Here is a 22,986-nt window from a genome sequence, read left to right on the forward strand (position 1 = left end):
AGAAAAATACACACCGCCCCTTGTGTTACTGGCCTTTCTTCTCCCACTCAAGCCTCCTGGCCCAGTGGGGCATCAGGATGTGCTTGATCTCCTCCAATGTCAGGGAGCTCAGTACTCAGCCCTGGCGGCCGCTGGCCTTATGCACCTACACGTCCCGCCTGGCTCTCTTGAGAACGGCTGAGCACGCCGTCCTGCCCCAGACAGGGCGGCTCCTCGGGCCATCCCAGGGCAGCCTGTGGTGGGCCCACCCCTGAGGCCTCCTGGCCTCGGCTCAGTCCTTGGCCCAGCCCTGCCTGCCCCCTCCCACGTGACCTCCACACGCACCTCCTCGCCTCCCTGCATCTCTGCAAAGGCGTCCCCAGCTCTCCTGGCTGTGCCGCCACCAGCGCCCCTGGAGCTGACCTCTCGGGGGTCTGGGCTTCGCGGGCTAATGGGCAGCAGCCCGGGACAGGCTGTGATGGACGCCAGCAGGGCAGGGACCCAGCTTTATGATGGACCGTCAAGTGGGCAGCAGATAAAAAAAAAAAACGCCTACCCAGTGTGACAGAAGCAAGATATAAAAAGCCTCCACGGCGCCTTTTTATTGACGAGAAATCTTGTCCTTCATGTCCCATTATCTCCCGGGCTAACAGGCCGCACACTGAAGCTGGAGGGAAGTCGGTGTCCTGGCCGCAGGGAGACGTGGGCTCCCAGGGCGCCCGACGCAGCCTGGGGCCCCCGGTCGTCCCGCAGCATCAGTGAACCTCTCCCAGGACTGTCTGACGTGGCGGGTCACTGCCCCCCATGCACTTTCTCCCCCTTCTTGTTGGGGGTCCAGCAGGACACGATCACCCCTCGTGGAGGCTGCGGGTGGCAAGGGACTTACCTAAAGCAGAACTGGTCCTAGTTCTGCAGCATGAGTAGAAGCGCAGGTTCTGGGGCCGCCCACCACTCGGCATTCAAGGAGGACGTGCCCCCATCTTGCAGTTGGGGCTAAGTCCAGGGATGGGGGGATTTACCCTGCATCCCTGCAAGTCAGAGGCAATGCTGGGCTGGGACCCAAGGCTATGGGACCCCAGAGGCTCAGGGAGCCCCCGGGAGGGATCAGGCTGGGGTCTGGAGTGTCTGCAGATGGCTGTGGAGCTCCAACCAGACCAACACCCAGAGCACAAGCTTCCCCGGCACCAGGGGTCTGCGGGCCCCAAGGCCCTTACGAGGCCAGCAGGGCAGAGATGGAGGACACGCTCCTTCTGAGGCAGGTTATGCCCCGCAGGCTGGAGGCCAGCAGGGAGAGGGCTCAGGAGGGGCTTCCGGGCGGCCTCAGCCCGGAGCTGGCTCCTGGGGGTCCTGGAGCCTCGTTGCCCGCCCGAGCCCCCGGCCGGGGTCCCCAGGGGCCCCCTGTTCCTGTCCTGTGCCGGCCCCTCTCCCAGTCCCCTCAGGCAGGTGGCAGCTGCACTCCTGCTCCACGCCCGGCCCAGCACCCCAGGGACCGCGCGAGCCGGGAACGTCTGTGGCTCAAAGGAGGCCGGGAGGCACGTTGATCTAAATGAAGGGCCATTTCTTCCTTCCAGAATAGCTGGGCCCGCGGCACCTCCAAGGAGCCTGGAGCTGGCTGGCCAGTCGCGGCACGCGGAGCTTGTAATGAATAAAAATGGGTAATGATGGACCATCTGTCCCAGCCTGTGCCCCACGGCGGGGCCACGCCGAGCCCTCATCAGGCATTCCTCGGCTGTAGCCCCACAGATGTTGACAGTGGCCGTGGGGCTCCTGTGGGAAGACGGGGTTGAACAAATTTAGGCAAACAGCACAGAGAAGGCTGGGTCTCAGTGAAGGAGCTCACGCGGGGTCAGCCTGAGTGAGACCCATGGGCAGGGCCCCACCGTCTGTCGTCCACCCGGGAAGGTGGGACGGGGTGCAGACTGCGCGTGGGGGGGGCCTGGCCTCACCTGCTCCCTGCACGACCTTGGGCGAGCGCCGGACCGCTGCGGGCCTCCACTCCGGGCTGCGGGGAGCAGGGCAGGGCCCCAGGACGGGGGTCAGAGTGTGTGTTGGAAACACAGGAATCAGGGATCAGGACCCCCAGAGCCTTTAGTTTGCTCACGTGCAAAGGAGGCCGCTGTCCGTGGAGTCTAGTTGGTGACCAGTGGACAGAGGGGGCCTCGTGTCTTGGAACTCTTGGAAGGTGCTGGTCAGGGCTTACTCTCCTTGACAAGCTGGCCACCCCTGTGCTCCTGCCAGAGACCCTCACCCCTGGAAAAGGCCTGCAGGCCAGGAGCTACTCCTTGCCCCGGGGGAGTCCACCAGCAGGAGACGGGGCTGGGCACCCTGGATGTCCACGGCTTCCAGCCCAGTGAGAGTCAGACAAGCAAAGAGGGAGCTGCCGGGAAGTCGGGGTTCAGCACGGGCGGAGGTGCCGGGAGAGGAGCGCCCCCAGAGGTCTGGGGCGGCAGGGAGCCTGGGCAGACGCAGAGGCAGGGTTTGCCCTCTTGGAATCCCAAAGCTTTGGGCTCTGCGGTGTGTCACGGCTCCCCAGGCTGGCTCCCCTCTGGACGAGTGGCCAAATGCCCCAGGGTGGGGCCCTCCCACGCAGGGCAAGGGTAGCTGGCCTTGCGTACGGCCGGGAACAGGCATGCACAGAGAGGGGCACTGAGATGCAGAGCCAGGCGGCCTGCGCAAGGTCACGCAGCGTAAGCAGTGGAGCCTGACTCCTTCCAGGCAGAGGGAAGCCCCAGCTCACCCCGACCCGGACCTCGAAGGCCTTCCCGCCCCCTTCCCCACCCCCTCCGCAGCTGCCAGACCCGAGTTCTCCTGCGGTATCTCTGCCCCTCGTCCCCTATTTCCCTCCGGTGTCTCTACGGCACTGTGAGAGTGAATCTCTCAAGATGGACCTCATCTTAGAGGCGATCACTCGGGTCTCCCCTGCGGACGCGGGTACTGAACACAGGCCGCAGCAGAGGATCTCTGCCTGCTCGGCAGCTCTTGGCCCTCTGTCCGTCCTTTGCTGTCCTGTCAGCTGACCCCACCCCTCCTGGCAAGTGCACCCACCCACCTGTGTCTCCCGGGTCCCAAGGGACAGCTAGCTGAGCAGGCCCTGGCCGCGGGCCCGTGACATCGGACCCCAGGCCTCTCTGGTTACCCGCCTGGGTAACCCGAGGCCTGCCTGGCTCACCCCCAGAGAAGCCAAGCCCCCAGCTTTGTCCCCACACAATGGAGCACTCGCCCAGAAAGTGCAATCAGAGAGGACATGTTTGTTCCAGGGGCAGCCAGCCTGGCCGGACCCTCGGTGCCCATGGAGGTCAGAAGGGAAACTGAGGCCCAGGGGAAGCCAGCCCTTCCATGCAGAATGGGGTCAGAGTGGAGACAGGAACCCAGACCCCCTGGGCACCAGGCCAGGGGTCTTTCCCACCCGGCGTCTCCTGCCAGCCTCACTGCAATGGAGGTAAAGCCCCCTCAGGCAGGGGTCAAGGATAGAAGAGGGTGCAGGGAGCCTGGAAAGCTATGGAGGTGCCCAAGGGCAAGGGGGTGGAGAGGAGCGTGTCATTAGCAGCACGAATATTCATGAGTCCTATGAATATTCATAGCAATCTCCTACCACTGGTAAGGGAGAAGCTGGGCTGGGAGGGAGAATCCATTACTCACTTGTCTGGCCAACCTGGGGCCAGAACCTGGACAGTGGCCCTGGGCCTTGCGGCCCATCCACCAGCAGACCCAACAGGGACCCCTCTCCAAAGGTTGCCAAGGAGCAGGGGCCAGCGAGGGCCTGGCCAGGGTGAGAGGCTCACATGGCCCCTCCCTGCCATGGACGTGGTCTCCCGGGCCCAGCTGGTCACGGACGCCTGGGCGTGGCAGGCGGGGGGAAGAGCAGCCAGGAGCTGGGAAGAGGCTGCAGCTGCTGGAAACAGGATCCCCTGGGGGCTGATGAGGACAAGATTAATGTCAGGGGTGTAGGGAGCCCAGAGAAGGAAAGCGAGGACGGCTCAGAGAGGGTCAGTAACTCGCCCGAGGTCACACAGCAAAACCATGAGGCAGTCCAGGGCTCCATTCTGTAAGTGTATAAGTGTGGGGTGGGGGCTCTGGTATGCAGGAGGGTGACACCTGAGCTGGTTCCTACCCTAGGACAGGTGCGTGATTCTTCCCACACTTAGTAGGCCCTCAATTTGTATATGTCCAATGAATGAATGATCCACAGCTCCACGTGTGTCTGTATTTTAAAGGGAGAACCGAGTCTCAGAGGAAGGGCCCCGTCCCAGGTCATGCTGGAGGGCACGATGGGCCAGCCCCTGTCTCACTGGGTTATGCCTGCAGGTTAGACACGGATCTTTGTGGAAAACCACCGTCTTTGGCGAACCTGAGCCGTTAAGAGCGGGCGGACTCCGCCAGCAGCCCCGCCTCTCTGTGACCTCAGTCCCTTCTAATACACGGAGCTGAGAAAGGTGTGCAGGTGATACTCACCTGCAGGAAAACACAAGACTCAGGAGACCAGGGGCCGTTGAGAGCGGAGGGCAGCAGGGCTGGGCTGAGACAGGACAGGGCAGGTGGACAGGAGGGGCCCAAGGCCAAGGGAGGCCTGAGTCTCTGGAGCAAATCCCGAGGCTGAAAGGGTGAGCGCACGTGCCCATCTGCGTGGTGACAAAGCAGGCAGGGCACCACGTTGATAGGAAGTCAAATGAGGAGGCTGACAGCTTGTGGGGGACTAAAATAATCATAAATGATGGTTTTTATTAAAAAGTATCACTGGGAAAATGTAGGCTCATTCCAGAAGCCCAAAAAGAGCCCAAAATGTAATAAGGGGCTAGAGAGGAGATGGGGAATGGAAAATTAAAATCATGAAAATAGCCCAAGAAAATCTTCTGATATCTGCTGGCGGTGGCGGGAGGGAAGGAGGGAAGGAAGGAGGAAGGGAGGGTGTCATGTAGTGTGAAGTGATAAACATTATTCTGCAGCCGAAACAGCGCGAGGGCGGGAGGAGGAGGGACAGATAATCTATCACGGAGGCGTGATGGATGTTCCTGCTGCGGACAAGGAGGCCAGGCCAGCCGCGGGCCCAGCAGGAGCCCAGGTCCCCGGGAGAATGGGGACAGCCTCTGGTGGCCCTGGGCAGCCGAAGTTACACGGTGTCCGGGCCTGAAGGGCCTGGGGCTCGTGGAATCCAATCTGGATGAGAGAAGGGAAACAGGCCCAGAGAGGGGAGGCCGGGGCCCAGAGTCACACAGCAATCCAGGGTCAGGGAGAGGCAGGAACATGGGCCTCCTGGGGACAGGGGAGGTGGGGACGGAGCAGCAGCTGGACCCCCAGATCCAGGCCTCCCTCAGGGAGGAGTCGGGAGACCTCGCTACCTCCTACCAGCTCCTGCCAAGCCGGCGGCCGCAGCAGCCCCCCATCCCCACGGGGGTACGGGCTGGGGATCCAGTCTGGGTGTGAATCCCGAGTCAGCCACTCCCCCCGGGAAAGTCCCCCGGCGCACAAGCCCCGTCAGGACGTGGAAGGTGGTCGGCGCGCAGTGCCGGGCACAGGGCAGGGGTCCCCTCTACATCCACGGCTGGCCCTGGAGCTTCTGGTGCCGTGTCACTCAGGCGGCTCTACCTGGGGTTCCCTCCAGTGAAGCAGGGGATGCTAACCCCTGACGTGTCTAAAGACAAAAGAAAGAGAACCCAGACTCTCTCAGGTCAGGGGTCATCTACGCTGTCTTTGCCTGGAATCAGAAATAATCGACCTGCAGGTTCTGGCTAAGGTGGCAGGGTGGCAGGAAGGAGCGACGTGGCCCGGGCTCAGGGGCGTCCGGGCCTATTGAACCCCTCTGGACCTCGGGAGACGGGAGGCAGTCGGGACATCACCTCCCTCCCTGCCAGGGGCTGCGGGGCCAGCTGGTCAGCCAGCACCAGGACGGGCAGGCGACGGGGGTGGCCCAGCCAGCCCCACCCTGGGCCCACAGGGACCCTGGGCCACCCGGCTCAGCGGCACACCGGAGACCCCTGCACGGCAGGTGGGGAGGGGAAGGTGGAGGCTAGGCCTGGAGAAGCAAGGAGAGAGCCAGAGGCAGAGACCCCAGGACCCCTCCCCGGACTCCACCTCCCAGGACCCCTGCTCTCCCAGGGTCCCTCCGGGCACCGCTGTCCTCCCAACCCTGGGCCCCTGCCTCCCTGGGCAGGATGCTCCTTGGTGCGTCCCCCCCGCACCCCTCTGCTCTGTAATTAAAGGCGATCTCAACCCCCTTTCAGGAAAGTTTGGGAGGAAAAGGAGCAAACCCCCTTCCGCAGCCTCTGAGCCACTTTGATCAGAGCGGGGGAGAGGCCACGCCCCCTCTCCGCTTGGGAGGGAAGCAGCCTCGGCTTTGATGCTCTGGGAACCCCAGTTCCCACCCACAGTCCTGTCCCTCTGCTGCAGGAGAAAGGGTTTGGGGTCCATGCCGACCATGGGCTGCAGGGCGGGGAGCTGCGCTGCGGTCACAGCCTTGGGCGCCTCCAGGAAATGGGGGGTCAGAACCGGCGCCTCAGGGGCTGTGAGGACAGGATGGCACTGCCCGCCCGACCACCACGGCCGGGACCTGCCCGCTGCGGGGAGCTGTGACCACCGGGGACCCCAGGGAGAGAAGAGTGTCCCCGACACCCCCCTTCAGCCATCCTGGGTCTATGTGGGCCCCCTGATGGGAGGGTGCAGGGCACCCAAGTCCCCCAGCCAGGTCTCGGGACCCCAAGTCCAGGACCCTTTCGGGGCTTGGGGACTCACGAGGCTGTTGTCTCCTAGGGCCCAACCCCGCGAGGCTGCAGAAGGCTCTGTGGGGTCCGCAGGCTGTTGGCTGCGAGGGGAACGGGGAGGGCCCGTTCATCCTGCTCGGAGACTGCAAAGGGGGCCTGGAAGGGCGGTGACCATGACCGTGACCAGCAGCATCTCCTGGGCGCTTTGCAAGGAAGGGGAGAAGGATCGGGGGCGTGAGTGCCTGAAGGGTTCAGGGTGGGGTTTTGGTTTCTTGAGGAAGTTGAGGTGGATTTCCACACGACTGAGTTTTCCCTCTGAAATTGGTTAAAGGCCTTCCTGGGTTCGGGAAACAAGGAGGCGAAGGAGGAAGGAGACAGAACCAGGCCCTGGGAATGAGGCCCAGCTAGCAAGAGAGGCCAAGGAGGCGGGCGCCCTGCTCAGAGGAGCTGAGAGGCTGCGCCGGCCCAGCTGTCACAGCTCCTGAGCCCCTGCGTTCAGGACGCCGGAAAAAACCACTGCGATCAAGCCATCAGCCACTGGCGGCCTGGGCCTCTCCTCCCAAGCGCTGGAGGAATTTTTCAACAGATGCAAATGACTTTCTTGGGGGGGAGGGGAGCAAAGCTTCCTTCCCCCCAGAGATGCCCAGAATCCTGAACTGCCCCTGGGCCCCAGCACGGCCCTCACACGCCTCTCCCCACGACTGGGGGCCGCCCCAGTGCCAGCCCCCATCCTGGGCCCCATCCATCTAACCGAGGAACGCCAGGGCAGACAAGGCAACAAGCCACGGGAAGGATGCAGAGGAGGGAAGCTGGCCCGCAGTGCAGGATGGGCTTCGTTCATCCTGAGCAGAGGTGGCGGCCTGTGAGGCAGCTCCCCCCGGTCCCCACCCCAGACCAGGGTGGATCTGCCGCCAGGACCCCCGGCACCCCTCACCTGGCTCCCCGTCCCCCTTCCATATGACACCGAAGCCCTCCCCATCCCTAACATTTCCCGAGGGTCGATTAGGATGTCTGGAGTTGATTAGACTCTGACACTGATGAAACCCAGAGGTAATTAGTGAAAGAAAAAAAAAGTTTTGATTAGTCCTCAGCATAATTCTCTCCAATTATTCAAAGTTCATGCCTGCAGGGGGTGGAATATCTCCAGGAATATTTATTTATATCCCGATTTTTTTCATCAACTTTGTGAATCTAGTTAATAATCAATCACCAGGCCTGAACTTGTTAACTTGGAGACTTTGATGGGGCCAAGCCGGTCTGACGCGCGGGGGCTCAGCCAAGGGACACTGGGGCCTGTCTCTCCTCCGCCGGAAGAAGCCTGGGGTCGCCACCGACATGTGTCGCTTGGGGCTCACCTGGAGCTTGTGGGGGCAGGCCCTTCCCGTGGGTAGGAAAGTGGGAGGAGGTAGGAGCGGCCACGCGCCCGGGGCCACGGGAGGTGGCCCCCGCAGCAGGGCTCCTGTCCTGGGACGACCTCTGGGCGGAGGCTAACGTGGGGTCTTGGCCATCTGCCGCCCCAGGCCCGGCCCGCCCTGCCCTCCCCGGTGCCGGGACTGCAGCTGGCCCTCAGCCCCGCACGGCGCTCGCGTTGCCAAGCTGTGCACACCCCCAGTGGTCGAGGAGGCCCCTGCTGGTGGCTTAAGGCCCAGGCCGGGTCCTGTCCGTCTGTGCCTGGCAAGACAGGGCAAACTGCTGACAACAGGTGAGAGCGGTGTGGCCGAGGCCCAGCCGCACGGCCGCCAGGTGTGTGCGGGGGGAGAGCCCGCTTCCCGCTCCGAGCCTCAGCAAAGTCTCACGGGGACAGGCAGGGTCCCGGAGGACCCCTGATGTTTTGGGGAAGTCCCAGGGCAGATATGGGGACACCATGGCGACTCTGAACTTGGAGCACAATTGCTTGGGGACAGTGTGTAATTCTGTTTCCCGGTGTTGCCCAGCTCAGACCTCCTATAGCTCATGGACCAGGTGAATGGGGGTGGGGGGAAGGGAGGGGTCTGTTAATGGAAGGAGAAAATCAAACATTAAAGAGAAAGGTTTTCGGGCTTCCCTGGTGGCGCAGTGGTTAGGAATCCGCCTGCCAATGCAGGGGACACGGGTTCGAGCCCTGGTCCGGGAAGATCCCACATGTCACGGAGCAGCTAAGCCCGTGTGCCACAACTACTGAGGCTGCGCTCTAGAGCCCACGAGCCACAACTACTAAGCCCGCGAGCCACAACTACTAAGCCCGCGAGCCACAACTACTGAGCCCATGAGCCACAACTACTGAGCCCATGAGCCACAACTACTGAGGCCGTGCGCCAAAACTACTGAGCGCATGAGCCACAACTACTGAAGCCTGTGCACCTACAGCCCATGCACCTACAGCTCCGCAACAAGAGAAGCCACCGCAATGAGAAGCCCGCGCAGCGCAACGAAGAGTAGACCCCGCTCACCACAACTAGAGAAACCCCACGCGCAGCAGCGAAGACCCAACGCAGCCCAAAACTAAATAAATGAATACAAATGAAAGAGAAAGGCTTTCCATCTTCAGGAAAGTGCCGCAGCCTCTGATGCAGGTGAACAGAGCCCTCCCCCACCAGGCCGCGCCCCTCCCCCTCCCCCCTCAGACCCTCCAAGTTAACAAGCTCTTGGCCTTTGCAGGTCTGGAAAGCTAACGCACAGTTTAGCTTTTGCCCTCAGAGGCCATGGGGCAGAGCATCCGGCAGGGCTGGAATCCTTGGGGGGCTCTGGGCTGGGTGAATCAGGGTCCTTTCTGCCTGCAGAGTGTGGGGTCCATGCAGGTGCAGCTCTAAAAATGGTCGCCTCACTACCTTCATGTCCCACACGCCCTTCCAGAACCCTCCGCTGCCGCACGGAGAGGTGGAGCCTGTCCCAGCCCTGCATTTGAGGTGGTCCCCGGACGTAGCGTGATGAAGTGATGTTCTGTGACTCCTGACACTGGTCACAAACGGCGATACCACCGCCACCTGGCTCTGTCTTGGGGACGCAAACACCCTCCTCTGCCCACAGACTGCCCCCACTGGAGCTCACCGTCTGGAACGAGGCCCCTTCACCCGGGCAGGATGCCCTACCCAGTGCCTCGGGCAGCAGAGACCAGCGTCCAGTGCACGCCCAGCCCCGCCCAAGGTGCAGATTTGGGAGCAGAATAAACTGCTGTTGTTTCAGGCCACTGAGCTCGGGGCGCTCTGTGATGCAGCAATAGTACCATCAGAACAGGGGGAGCAGGGCGGGGCGGGGCTGCAGTGGCCCAAGCTGCGCCCCAGCTCCCCGGCTCTGCCCCCACTCCCACCCCCGGCTCCAGGCGTGAGCGGCTCCCGGGAGGAGACGAGGCCAGGGCTGCCTCTGCCTCCTTTTCCTTGTGGTCCTCACTCTGGAACTGAAGGCTCCAGTTTTCAGTGCGGAGGCTCAGAGCTCCGCCTCCCTCTGCCCTCCCTCTTCTCTGCTGCCGTCCAGGCTGCCCAGAAGAGCCCGCCTCAGCATCGGATGATGCTCTTTTTGGATTAACTTAGCCCACACCAGCAAGGGCTCTCCTCATTCGGTTTTAATGGGGAGCTTATTAGCTGGGCGGTTCAGGGAAGGGTATTTGCTCTGTCTGCCCAGGTAATGCTGCTTCAATCCAGCCAAGAGGAAGTTCGGAGACACCCCCGTTCCCCTGTTCCTGGGAAGGTCCAGCAACCCCACCAAGACGAAGGAAGAAGAGGGAACTGGGCATCCACTGGCCACAGTAAGAGGCCTGGCTGCCGGGTCCGGCGTTGCCACTGACCCACTGGCCAATCCCAGTGAACACCCCACCCCACTCCCGGCCTCAGTTTCCACATTTGCGCCCTGACAGAGTTGGGCGAGATGAAGACGACACGGGGAGATATAATCGTTCAGTGCTTGCCACGTGCTGGCCCAAGTAACAGCATTCACCGGCGAAACGAATCCTGCCAACAACCCAGGGAGGGGGTGCTCGATCTGCCCGGTTACAGGGAGCTGCTGGGAACATCGTGCACCATTTCTGTGGGACATATGCGTGCGTCTCTCTTGGGTGAGAACCTAGGAGCCGAGCAGCTGGGTCTGGGTCGAGGGCAGATGTATGTTTCACTTCCCAAAGTGGCTGCCCCGCTTTCCACCCACTGTCGGTGGACGACTGCTCCAGCTGACCACCCCCTCGCCAACACCCGCTGTAGTCAGTCTTTCTCGTTCTAGCCTTTCTAGGGGGTGTGAGGCGATACCGCGCTGCGGTTCTCCTTTGCCTTTTCCTAATGACTAATGATATTGAGCATCTTTTCAATGTGCTGATCTGCCGCGTCTTCTTTACTGAAATGTCTGTTTAAATACTCGGCCCATTTAAAAAACTGGACTCTGAGTCTTCTTATCACTGAGTTATGAAAGATCTTTATATATTCTGAATACAAGTCCTTCATCAGATATATGTTTTGCAAATATTTTCTTCTAGTCTGCAGCATGCCTTTTCGTGGGATAAAAACTTAGGGACCTTGGGTTTGGCAAACATTTCTCAAATGTGACACAAAAAGCACGGATTGTAAAATAAAGTGGACTTGATGAATATTTAACGTGTTTACCCTTCAAAAGACACTGTAGGGCTTCCCTGGTGGCTCAGTGGTTAAGAATCCGCCTGCCAATGAAGGGGACACGGGTTCGAGCCCTGGTCCAGGGAGATCCCACATGCCGTGGAGCAACTAAGCCCGTGCGCCACAACTACTGAGCCTGCGCTCTAGAGCCCGCAAGCCACAACTACTGAGCCCGCACGCCTAGAGCCCGTGCTCCACAACAAGAGAAGCCACCACAATGAGAAGCCCGCGCACCGCAACAAAGAGTAGTCCCCGCTCACCACAACTAGAGAAAGCCCGCGTGCAGCAACGAAGACCCAACGCAGCCAAAAAAAAAACCCAAACAAACAAGTAAATAAATAAATCTCTTAAAAAAAAAAAGTTCTAAAAAAAAAGACACTGTGGTGCCCATTTTAAAGATGGGAAAAGTGAGACTTGAAGGGCTAAAGCATCTTGCCTTTCCTCTGTGAGTCTGGGCAGGAGTGTGGTGAGGGGAAGTAAAGGACTCGACTGGAGTGACCCAGCTTCCTGCTCAGCTCTGTGGCCTCAGAATCTTATCCAAATTACTGTCTGGCCCCCACTGGCTACCGAGGGGGTGGGAGGCCACAGCACTGCCCAACGATGCACCCCTACTGCTGAGTCGTGGCGCCAGTCTTGCAGCCAGGGGTCTGGCCCCAGGGGAGGTTCTGAGGCTCAGAGAGTGAGTGTGTGCCCCGTGGCTGCAGGGCTGGGGGGTCCCAGGAAGGCTGGGAAGCAGAGACTGTCAGAGACCGTGGAGCAGCAGGAGGTGGCCTTGGGAGAGAAGTCTGGCCCAGAAACAAGGAGTTGGGCACATCTGGGGGCCAGCTGGGGACCTGGGGGGCACTCAGCACAGGCTCTGTGTCGCCACCAAGCCCCTCGTGGGACCTCACAGGCCCCTGCCTCGGCCCCAAGGTCAGACTGGGGCATGGGTCCCCTAGGCTGGTCATACCCTCAGAAGGCATCTACCCTGGTTCACGGATGGCCCAAGAAGGGAGGGGGCCCCCGAATCATACAGGGGTGCCACGGTGAGGTAGGGCGAGCCCCAGCATTACCTGCCAGGCGAGGGGGCTTCTCAGTCTCCACTGGGCCTCCCTGCCTCCAGGCCTCTCCCACAGGAGCTGGCGACATAGCAGCCCCCCTGCCACCACTCCAAAACCTGGGATGGCCCCCAATTCCACAGACTGTCCGGGCGCCAGGCCCTGGGCTGGGCGCTGGGGACGCAGAGGAGGGGACATATGGGGACGCGGTTCCTGCTGGCCGACGTCTCAACCGGGTGTCCCAGGCCCTCTGTACGGCTCTGGCGGAGTTCTCAGTGCTCTGCCCCTCGCTGACCCACAAACGGCCCATCCTTCTTAGCTCTGGTCTTGCTCTTCTCCTCCAGGATGCCCTCCTGGGCCCCATAAACCCTGGAGGCCCAGCTTGGGGCACAACAAGGACCAGAGCGACTCACAAAGCCCCCACCTCAGTCCCTTCGTAGGAGAAATGGGACTATCTCAGGGAGGGGCCTATGAGCTAACGTGTGCACCTGTCTGCTGTGGGTGCAGAGCGCTTTGGAATCCGGAAAGCGCTTCATGCGCTGGCAGCCTCTGAGGACACGCCCCTCCTGCTACCTGCGCCCTTGCGCCGGCGCTTCCCATGCTGAATGGGCCGATTCCCAGGGCCGTGAAGCGCTGCACCTCCCCTCCCTGCCATCTTGGGTCACTGGCTCTGGGAGGCCAGCCGCCGTGCCGTGAGGACACCCGGCCTGAGCCGGGGCCAAGTGGGAGGAACCGAGGCCCCGGCCACTACTGAGCCTGAGCCACCTGGACAGGGAGACTCCGGCCGCAGTCAAGCCTTCAGATGCAGCCTCGTGAGAGCCCCTGAGCTGGAACCACCCAGCTAAGCGACCCCGAGATGACTCACCCCGGAAATTATGGGAGATACTACGCATTGTTTTACTTCACTAAATTTGGGGGAGATCTGTTATGTAGCAAGAGATATCGAATACACAAACCATTTGCTTTGTGAACCAAAAATAATGATAATAACAGTGATAAAGTATCTTTGCAGGAGCAGTGGTTGGGAGCGGTCCCCCGGGGGCCACCGTGATGGTGTCGGGTGGGGCTTCCCCATGAAGACACGGAGCAAGCAGGGGTGTCGCGCGCTGAGAATCCCCAAACTCACCCAGATTGCCCAGCAGCTGCCTCCAAGTGGTTTCGCCCAGGCAGGGGCTGGAAGGGGGTCTCAGGTCCCCCTTCTCTGCCTCCCCCCGGTCCAATTACTGCCCCTTTCAGCAGGAAAAGCCCTCACACGGTTTCCCCCATCCATGGCTTATGCAATAAAGTCTCTGTTCTCACTCAGAAACGCTTTCTTTCTCAAAAAGCCTTGCCCTTGCAAAAGAAATCCTCTGCGCTTTCAGAATATTGCCTCTGCTGCGAGTTTTTAAAAATTCATCCAGAAAGTCAATTGATTTCTTTGTTCTTCGCTGTGTCTGCTTCCCCCCTGAGGCAGCCGGGGCCCCGATTCAGTGGGCAGAGGCCACAGAGAAACAAGAAAACTGTGGAAAAGACAAAAACCTCCGTTCTTAACTCCAGACTGTATGCTGTCACAAGTGGGCCCAGGCTGCCAGGGGGTCAGGGCAAGCCCCAGGACCCAGTGTTGGCGGAGCCACGGTGGGTGGATGGGGGTCAGCTGCCTCCCCCAGGCCCCCAGCCCTAGCCTTCCCGCCAGCTCGGAGGCCACCCCCTGGGATGTCAGCCCCGCCAGCCCTGCATGCTACATGCTCAGTCTAGCCAGGGACACACGTGTCGGTGCAAACAGCCCTGGGTGTGCACAGGTGAGGTGGGGAGGTACCGTGGCGGCCAGAGCAGGGCTTCAGGTCACTGCTGATGTCAGCTCAGAGGGTAGAGCAAACCTGAGGCTTCCCCAGGCCCCTGCCCTGCCCCTCGGGCCTGAGTGGCCCCCACTGCTCGCCTCTCTGTCCTCTGTGCTTAGCCACTGCCTCCTCGGGGAACCTGGAGGCTCCCACTGGACACAGACAGTGAGGGGCACCCCTGGATGCCCAGTTAATGCCACCTGCACCAAGAGGGCACCCACTGCATTGCCCTGTGATGGGGGCCTGAGCTCCTGGGACCTTGGCACAAATAGGTGCAAGTGGCAATCTGTGTCTGTCCCAGAGTCAGTGGGCGTGAAAACCCCTCTCTGACTTGGCCCAGCTCCTCATCCTTCCTGTGGAAGTCGTGTAACCCTGTCAGCTTCGGATTTTGACTGTCCTTGTATGGAAGTCAAAGAAAAACAGAGTGTGAAGGGTCCTGGGAAATCACTTCATTCAACCTGCTCGTTTAAAGACAGAGAAACTTAGGTCCTGGAAGGTATTTCTAAACCCCAGTGTCTAGCATGGCTGGTGATCAGGAAGGGACGGGTAGGGGAACACGAAGGTGGGTAGAAGAGGGAAGGATGTGGGTGAAGGATGGGTGGGTGGGTGGGTGGATGGATGGGTGAATAGGTGAAGGATGTATGAGTGAAGGATGAATAGTTGGATGAATAGGTAAATGGATGAAGGATGGGTGGGGTGGATGGAGGGATAGATGGGAGTATGGATAGGTGAATAGGTGAAGGATAGGTGGGGTGGATGGATGGATACATGGGAGTATGGATAGGTGAAGAGATGAAGAATGGGTGGGTGGCTGGCTGGATGGATGGATGGACAGATGGGAATATGGATGGATGAATGGGTGAAAAGTGGATGGTTCAATGGATGGGAACGTGGATGGGTAAACAGGTGAATAAGGCATGGGGGGATGGGAACTCACAGCATTAGCATCCTAATTTTCGTCCACAAAGTAATGAACTTGTCTGGAAATATGATCAAAGCCTTAGGAAAAACTCTTCCCTATATCCAACTCCGATGGGCTCTTCATAGATGGTGGAGAATAAGGGATGATCCCCCCACCGCAGGAAACTCAGTGGGTAATGCAAGGGGCCTGGTGTCTCTATATGGGGGACAACAAACGCGAGTATGTAAGTTCAGAGAGTGGACACAGTGATGGACAGACCGCATCAGGGAAAAGCAGAAGTTCCTGGAAAGTTCAGCCTGCAGGAGAGGAAACAATATAAACCATAACAACTGCCAGCTATCATAGATCAGTGCAAGTCTGCACCAGGTCTGGTTTGGTTTTGCCTTGAGAAATTGACAAGCTATTTGTAAAATTCATATGGAATGCAAAAGACCTAGATGAGGCAAAGTGATTGAAAAAGAACAAAGTTGGAGCACTAACACAACCTGATTTCAAGACAGATTATAAAACTATAGTGATGAAAACAGTGAGGTATTGGTATAATATAGACAAATAGGCATGGAACAGAGAGTCCAGAAATAGATGCACACATACATAGACAGCTAATTTTTGACAAAGGGACAAAGGCAACTTAGTGGAAAAAAAGACAATCATTTCACCCAATGACACTGGAACATTTGGATATCCATATGTTAAAAAAAACAAACAAAAAATTTTGATCCGTATCTCACACTACATACAAAATTTAATTCAAAATGGATCATAGACCCAAATGTAAAACCTAGAATTATAAAACTTATAGAATACAACATAGGAGAAAATCTTTGTGACCTTTTGCTTAAGTAAGGATCATTTAGATATCACATCAAAGGCATGATCCAAAAAATAATAATTAATAAAATGGGCACCATCAAAAGTAAAAAATTCCTGTTCTTTAAAGGTAACTGTAAAGAGAATGAAAGGACAACTCAAAGAATGGGGGAAAATATTTGCAAATTGTATATCTGACAAAGAATTTATATACAGAATGTGTAAAGAATTCTCAAAATTCAACAATAATAAACCAAAAAGTCAATTTTAAAATGGGCAAAATATATGAACAGATACTTCTCCAAAGAAGATATACAAATGGCAAATAAATACCTGAAAAGATGCTCAAAGCTAATAATCATTTGGGAAATACAAATTAAAATCACAATGAGATACCTCTCAGCACCTATTAGAATGACAAAAATTAAAAAGACCAATCATATCAAGCGTTGGTGAAGACTTAAAGGAACTGGAATGCTCATACACTGCTGATGTGAATACAAAACTGCACAACCACTTTGGAAAACAGTTTGGCAGATTCTTAAAAGTTGAAAGTTAAATATATACCTGCCATATGACCAAAACATTTCACTCCTAGGTATTTACCCAAGAGAAATAAAAAGATATGTCCATACAAAGAATTGTACAATAATCTTCATAGCAGCCCAATTTGCAGTAGCCTAAACTGGAAACAACCCAAATGTCCATTAACAGGTGAATAAACAAATTGTGACATATCCATTCAATGGAATGCTATTCAACAATAAAAAGGAATAAACTATTGATACACACAACATCACCAATAAATCTCAAAAAAAAAATAATGCAAAGTAAAACTACCTCGATTAACAGATGACACAACCTTATATATAGAAAATCCTAAAGAATCCATACACACAAAAGAAACTGTTAGAGCTAATAAACAAATTCAGCAAAGTTGCAGAATACAAGATCGACACACAAAAGTCAGTGGTATTTCTATACATTAACAATGAGCAATCTGAAAAGGAAATTAAGAAAACAATTCCATTAACAATAGCATCAAATATTTAATAATAAGAATCAGATACTCAATAATAAATTACATAAACCAAGGTAGTAGGTACAAACTGATATAAGGAAATCTATAAAACATAGAAATCTATAAAATCTATAAAACATCTAAATAAATGGAAATACATCCCCTGTTCATGGATTGGAAGACTTAATAATGTTAAAATGACAATATTCCCCAAATTGATCTACAGATTCAATGCAATTCCTATCAAAATTCCAAGGCCTTTTTTGCAGAAATGGACAAGCTAGTCCTAAAATTCATATGGAATTGCAAGGGGGTCCCAAATAGCCAAAATAATCTTGAAAAAGAAGGACAAAGGTGGAGGATTCAACTCACACTTTCTGATTTCAAAAGTTACTACAAAGCTACAGTAATCAAACAACATGGTACCGGTGTAAGGATAGACATAACAATCAGTGAGAGTCCAGAAAAAACTCATATGTCTGTGGCCAACTGATCTCCAACAAGCAGGCCACCACTAGTCAATGGGGATAAATAGTTTCTTCAACGGATGGTTCTGGGGCAACTGGAGAGCCACACGCGAAAAAAAGGAAGCTGGACCCCTACCTCACACCATATATAAAAATTAACTCAAAATAAATTTAAAAACCTGAACATGACAGCTAAAACTATAAAATTCTTGGAAGAAAACAGAGGCAAATCTTTATGACCTTGGATTTAGCAATGGTTTCTTAGATATGACACCAAAAACACAAGCAACAAAAGAAAAAATAGATAAATTGGACTTCATCATACTTTAAGACTTTTGTGCGTCAAAGGACCCCACCAAGAAAGTGAAACGACAGAATGGGAGAAAATATTTGCAAAACATATCTGGTAGGGGTCTAGTACCCAGAACGTATAAAGAACTCATACAACTCAAGAATAAAAAGACAGCCCAATTTTTAAAATGAGCAAAGGATCTCAATAGACATTCATTTCTCCAAAGAAGATATACAAATGGTCAACAAGACATGAAAAGATGCTCAACATCATTAGTTATTAGGGAAACGCAAATCAAAACCACAGTGAGGTACCACTTCACACCTACTAGTTTGACCACAATAATAAAAAAGAAAAGAAAAGAATAGGTGTTGGAAGGATGTAGAGAATTGGAACTTCGTGAAAGCTGGTGGGATGTAAAATGGTGCAGTCGCTGTGGAAAACACTTTGGCAGTTCCAAAATGTTCAACACAGAGTTACCATGTCACCCAGCAATTACACGCCTATGTACAGACCCCAAAAGAACAGAAAATAGTTGTTTAAACAAAAACTTGTACGTAAACGTTTGCAGCAGCATTATTCACACTAGACAAAAGGTGGAAATAACTCAAATGTCCATCACCTGATGAATGGATAGATAAATAGAATGTGGTCTATTCATATGATGGAATATTTTTCTGCCACAAAAAAAGGAATGAAGCACTGACACCTGCTACAACCTAGAGGAACCTTGAAAACATGATGCTGAATGAAAGAAACCGGACACAAAAGGCCACATATTGTGTGATTCCATTGATATGAAATGTCCAGAATAGGCAAGTCCTATTCCGGATTTGCTTAAAATCCTAAAAAGACACATAAGGCTACATGCTATATGATTATATTTATATGATGTTCTAGAAAAGTCCAAGCTATTAGTACAGAAAAGAGATCCGTGATTGCAAGGACTGGAGGTTGGGGAAGAGGGGGGCCCGACTGCAAAGGGACTTCAAGAGGGACCTAGTGTCCAGAGAGCCCGAGAGGTGGGAAAGGAATGAGGGTTCTCTGAAGGTGGGCACAACAGCTCAGACACCTGGCAGGCCACAGGAAGAAGGAGCTTTGGCCCGCGGGCTCCTGTCCACAGGGGCCCCAGTGGGCGGGCGGCCATCCACGCGCCAAGGTCTCACTGAGCACCATGGATTCAAAGATGTGCTTGGCTGTATTTTCTAAAAATGGCCACGGCTATATTCCTGGTCCCTGGTGGTGGTCAGGACTCTACTCCTCCCCTTTGAACTGTGCTCCCTCCTCTTGAATCTGGGTGGGGACCCATGTCTCCACCAGCCAGGACGGTGCAGAGAAGCAGTCTGTATATTCTGGGCCAGGTCACAGAGAGGACACCGCTTGTGCCTGGCACTCTCTCCAGATGCTCGCCCGGCCCCCGCACTGTGAGGAAGCCCAGACCCCACGGAGAAACCGCCAGTCAGCCCTCAGCCCCGTGTGTCACCTGGTGATGAGTGAGCAGAGGAGAGGGAGGCGGAGAGTAGGCAGACAGCAATCCCAAGTAGAAGAGAGGCGACATGACAGTAAAGAGCCCAGTGAAATGGGGTGTGAGTGGGTGGGGAGGAAAGTCGAAGCAGCAGCAAGTGCAAAGGCCCTGAGGCAGCAGCAGGCCTCAAAGTTGCAGGAAGCCAGGAGCGGTACGGCTGAAGCAGAAAGAGCATGGGGAGAGAGGCAGGGGACGATGGAGCAGGGCCAGGTGGTGTGGGGGCTTTGGTGGCTTTTCCCTGGAGGGAGCTGGGCCTGGAGGGTCTGAGCAAAACCTGAACGGAGCCCAGTGTCACTTGGCCTTCGGTTTCTCTTTGTTTCCTAAGAAAAGCTAGCAATCAGATTTTAATGCAAAACCTCTCCACTTTAAATCTTGGCAGCTGATTCTAATTTTTTTTTAAATATTGCACTTTTCAGACAAAGTCCATGTCTGGGCCACCGCCGGGGGTCTGTGGTGAAAGGGGGTGTGAGGCAGTGACCGTGGGTCTGACCCCTGCCCTTGCCCCTCCCTCCCCCACCTCGCCCCGCCCAGACGCTGGTGCCAGATCCCCTCAAGTTCAGAAGCAGAGGCCTAACGCCAGGGGCTCAGCGGCCTTGGCCTTCAAAGGCAGCCAGGCCCGCCTCACACCTAATCTTCCCTGACGACGGGCGGGCAGGCCCACCCAGGGCCCACACGGAGCTGGAGGGGCTCGGAGCCTAGAGGGGGCCCGTGGGACCGGGGTGCAGGCCACACAGGGGGCCTTCTGCACTCTGTGCCCTCCCGGCCTCTCCCCACCCAAGGCTTAGCCCAGAGCCTGAGACCTGGGGTCCCATTATCCACCCCCATCCCCAGGCCAAAGCTCTCAGGCTCCAGATCCAATTACAGGCCTGGGAGAGAGCAGGTGGGGAGATGATGGGCATCCGGGACCCCTCCCCTTCCAGCCCGCCTGGGGTCCCTGGTCTTTCTTGGTGACTTAATCCCAGGCTCTGGGGAAAATACGTGGCCCCCGGGAGAAGCAATAAAACACAGACACTGGCCCCCAGGCTGAGGTGCGCAAGGAAAGGACGATTTATGAGTCTCTGTGACTCGGCCGAAGGGCGGCCTTGAGGCACTGCTTCCCCCACGGCGGGAACTCGGCCGCTGTCCGTCTGAGCTCCCCTCGCTTCTCCCCGCAGACGTGGGTCTGAGTTCTTCTGTGTGTACCACCGCCTGCCCTGGGGCATTGCCCCATGGCCCTCGGGTGTGGCCCACGTCCTTAAAGACCCCACAAGTCACCTCGGTCCCTGTGGTCACATGGCCTCCAGGGCTCTCTCTGCTTTGCTGTGTGGCCAGGGGACAGCATGCGCCTCCCACCCAGGGGCCGGAAGGTCCCCCGGGTGCTGCCCAAGGCCCCAGTGGGGGGGCCTCTGCCCCCGACACCCCCATCACCCGCAAAGCACGCCCCATGCCCCAGGCATCACACCGGCACAGCCCTCTCTTACCCCAGAGCGCCCACCCCTCCAAAGGCTCAGTGCAGGTAACGGGGCCAGATGCCCGCTGCCCCTGACCCCCCTCCATCCTCTCCTGTGGCCCTCCTCTGTCCCCCCCCCATTATGGGCTGAACTGTGTCCCCCACCAACCAACTTCATGTGTTGAAGCCCTACCCACAGCACCTCAGCATGTGACTGTGTATGCAGACGGGGCCTTTAAAGAGAATTAAGGTAAAATGAGGTCACGTGGGTGGGCCCTAATCCAGCGTGTCTGGGGTCCTTATAAGAAAAGGAGATTAGTACTCAGACACACAGAGGGACGACCCCAGGAGGACACAGGGGGAAGACAGCCATCTGCACACCAAGGAGAGAGGCCTCAGGAGGAACCAGCCCTGCTGATACTTTGATCTCCGATGTCCAGCCTCCAGGACGGGGAGAAAATCAATCTCTGTTGTTTAAGCCGCTCAGCCTGTGGTGCTTTGTTAGGGCAGCCCCAGGAAGCAGACGCCCCCAACCCAGGGCTCCAGGACTCCTGCCCGCCCAGCCTCCCAGGCAGCCCCTGATTTCCTATCTGAGCTGCCAGCCCCGCTGGGCACCGCGGTGTGAGGACTGGCGCTGGTGGCTGAGCGGGGAGGTGCGGGGGGGGACCAAGGTGGGGAAGGCGATTGGGAGGCAGTGTCACCAGGGGGTCCGAGTGTCCCCTCCCCGAGGGCTGGGGTAGCTGTCCTGCACGAGAGGGGGCCCCAGCTGGGAGCCCGGAGTCCCAGGCCTGGTCTTCACTCCTGTAACTCTGTGTGGCCTTGAGCAAGCCCCGGTCCCTCAGCGGGCTGGGTGACCCCCTCCAGCAGGTGGACGGTGAGGCTGGGGCCGAGGTCAAGGGCAGGGAGCCCTCCACCCCCACCCCACTTCACAGGTGGGGAGCCTGCAGGAGGCCAGGGTCTCAGCTGGCAGGGCGGCTGGGCCTCCTGACTCCAGGGCCTGTGCTTTGCCCGCCCCCACCCCCCCCAGAGGCCTGACCCTCACACAAGGCTTCTGTGTGCAAAGGAGGCTCATCACAAGGTTTCGGGGTCCAAGGAAGCTTCTATCACAGAACACAGACATCCCGGTGTTGCCCATCCCTCAAAAGTGTCCCATTTAAGTGTTTAGCATCCCCAGAGCCCCTCCCCCAGGAATCCCCCATCTGCCACATCGTCCCAGCGTCCCAGCCGCCTCCACCTCAGATGGCCTCCTTGCTCCCTCAAGGACCCCTCATCTCTCTCCCCTTCCACATTTCCCCTCCCCTAGGGCTTCCAGGAACTCAAACCACCCCGCTTACCACAAGGAGATGGCGGCTATACTAATCAGAGGGGAAAGAGGGACCAAGCAATGAGGGGACCTGGGAAATCAGCCCCTGGACCGAAATCACCAGGTGAGGCCCCACCTCACATCACTATGAAATGCGACCCCGATGGTTAGAGGCCTAAGTGCGCAGGGAAAACTTTCTTACCATCTCCGGGTGGAGAAAGACTTCTTAAACCAACAAAAAATGAAGGGAAAGATTGATGAATCCAAGCAGAGCAAAATTAGAGCACTTGGCATGACAGAGCACACCGTAAACACAGCAACAAGACCACCGGACACAGAGGAGATACTTACAACACGCGTAACCCACGAGGCATTAACACCCAGGCTACGCGGAGGACTCCTGCACGTCCATAAAGAAGGACAGTCGGGGAGCCGGCCGGGGATGGGAACAGGACGCGCCAGGGCCCCAGGGGAGGAAGTCTGGCGGCAGGCTCCACTGCGGGCGCCACCGGGGAGGCGCAGCTTAGATCCCCAGGGAGATGCCTCTTCACAACCACCAGCTGGGCAGACGTTCAGGTCCAACGGAACGGAGCGCTGGTGAGGTTCTGGAGCAACGGGAACTCTCCCAGAGGCGGGACGGCAGATGGTGCCATCATTTCGAAAAACCGTCCGGCCGTTTCTCCTGGAGTTGCACACACCTGCCCGGGACCCAGCGGGTGATCTCCTGGCTGCGCAGCGGAACCCCTCGCCCGCGTGTGTTGGGACTGGCGCGTGGTCAAGAAGCACTGCGAAGAGCACCGTGTGTATTTCGCGGGAAATGAATGAACGACGTTCACGCGGGAGCCCTGGACCGCGGTTAATGTAAACAGATGACCGACGGACGAACCAGACATGGACCGACTCGGGTAAGTCTCGGGAGGGTCATATTTGAGCAGAAAAGCAATGCTGAATGTCAGGGACGCAAGGTACCATCTATGTCAAGTTTAAACATCGACTCTGCAGGCTGCTGGGATGTAAGCACGTGTTGTAAACACACAGAAACACTGGGGGACTGAGCCATGCTGAAAAAAGATCTGAGAAAAGGGCACGTGTCGGAACGTTACGTCTGCTCAGCC

The 22,986-nt window shown here is 56.7% G+C and overlaps 1 protein-coding gene across 2 annotated transcripts in view; it reads right to left on the reverse strand.

Moving 5' to 3' along the window:
- Nucleotides 1-607: 607 nt before the first annotated feature.
- Nucleotides 608-22,986, reverse strand: part of LOC118880542 — a 55,145-nt gene continuing 32,766 nt past the window's right edge. The window contains exons 4-5 of one of the 2 annotated variants that reach the window (XM_036824183.1): nt 4,432-4,598; nt 608-1,746 (exon numbers count right to left, since the gene is read on the reverse strand). In XM_036824183.1, coding sequence (XP_036680078.1) covers nt 939-1,746; nt 4,432-4,598 — 975 coding nt within the window. In that variant the 3' untranslated portion in view covers nt 608-938. The remainder of the gene's footprint in view (nt 1,747-4,431; nt 4,599-22,986) is intronic. The other variant, XM_036824182.1, reaches the window with a different exon arrangement.

Source organism: Balaenoptera musculus, chromosome 15, assembly GCF_009873245.2.
Source record: "Balaenoptera musculus isolate JJ_BM4_2016_0621 chromosome 15, mBalMus1.pri.v3, whole genome shotgun sequence".
Taxonomy (NCBI): Eukaryota; Metazoa; Chordata; class Mammalia; order Artiodactyla; family Balaenopteridae; genus Balaenoptera; species Balaenoptera musculus.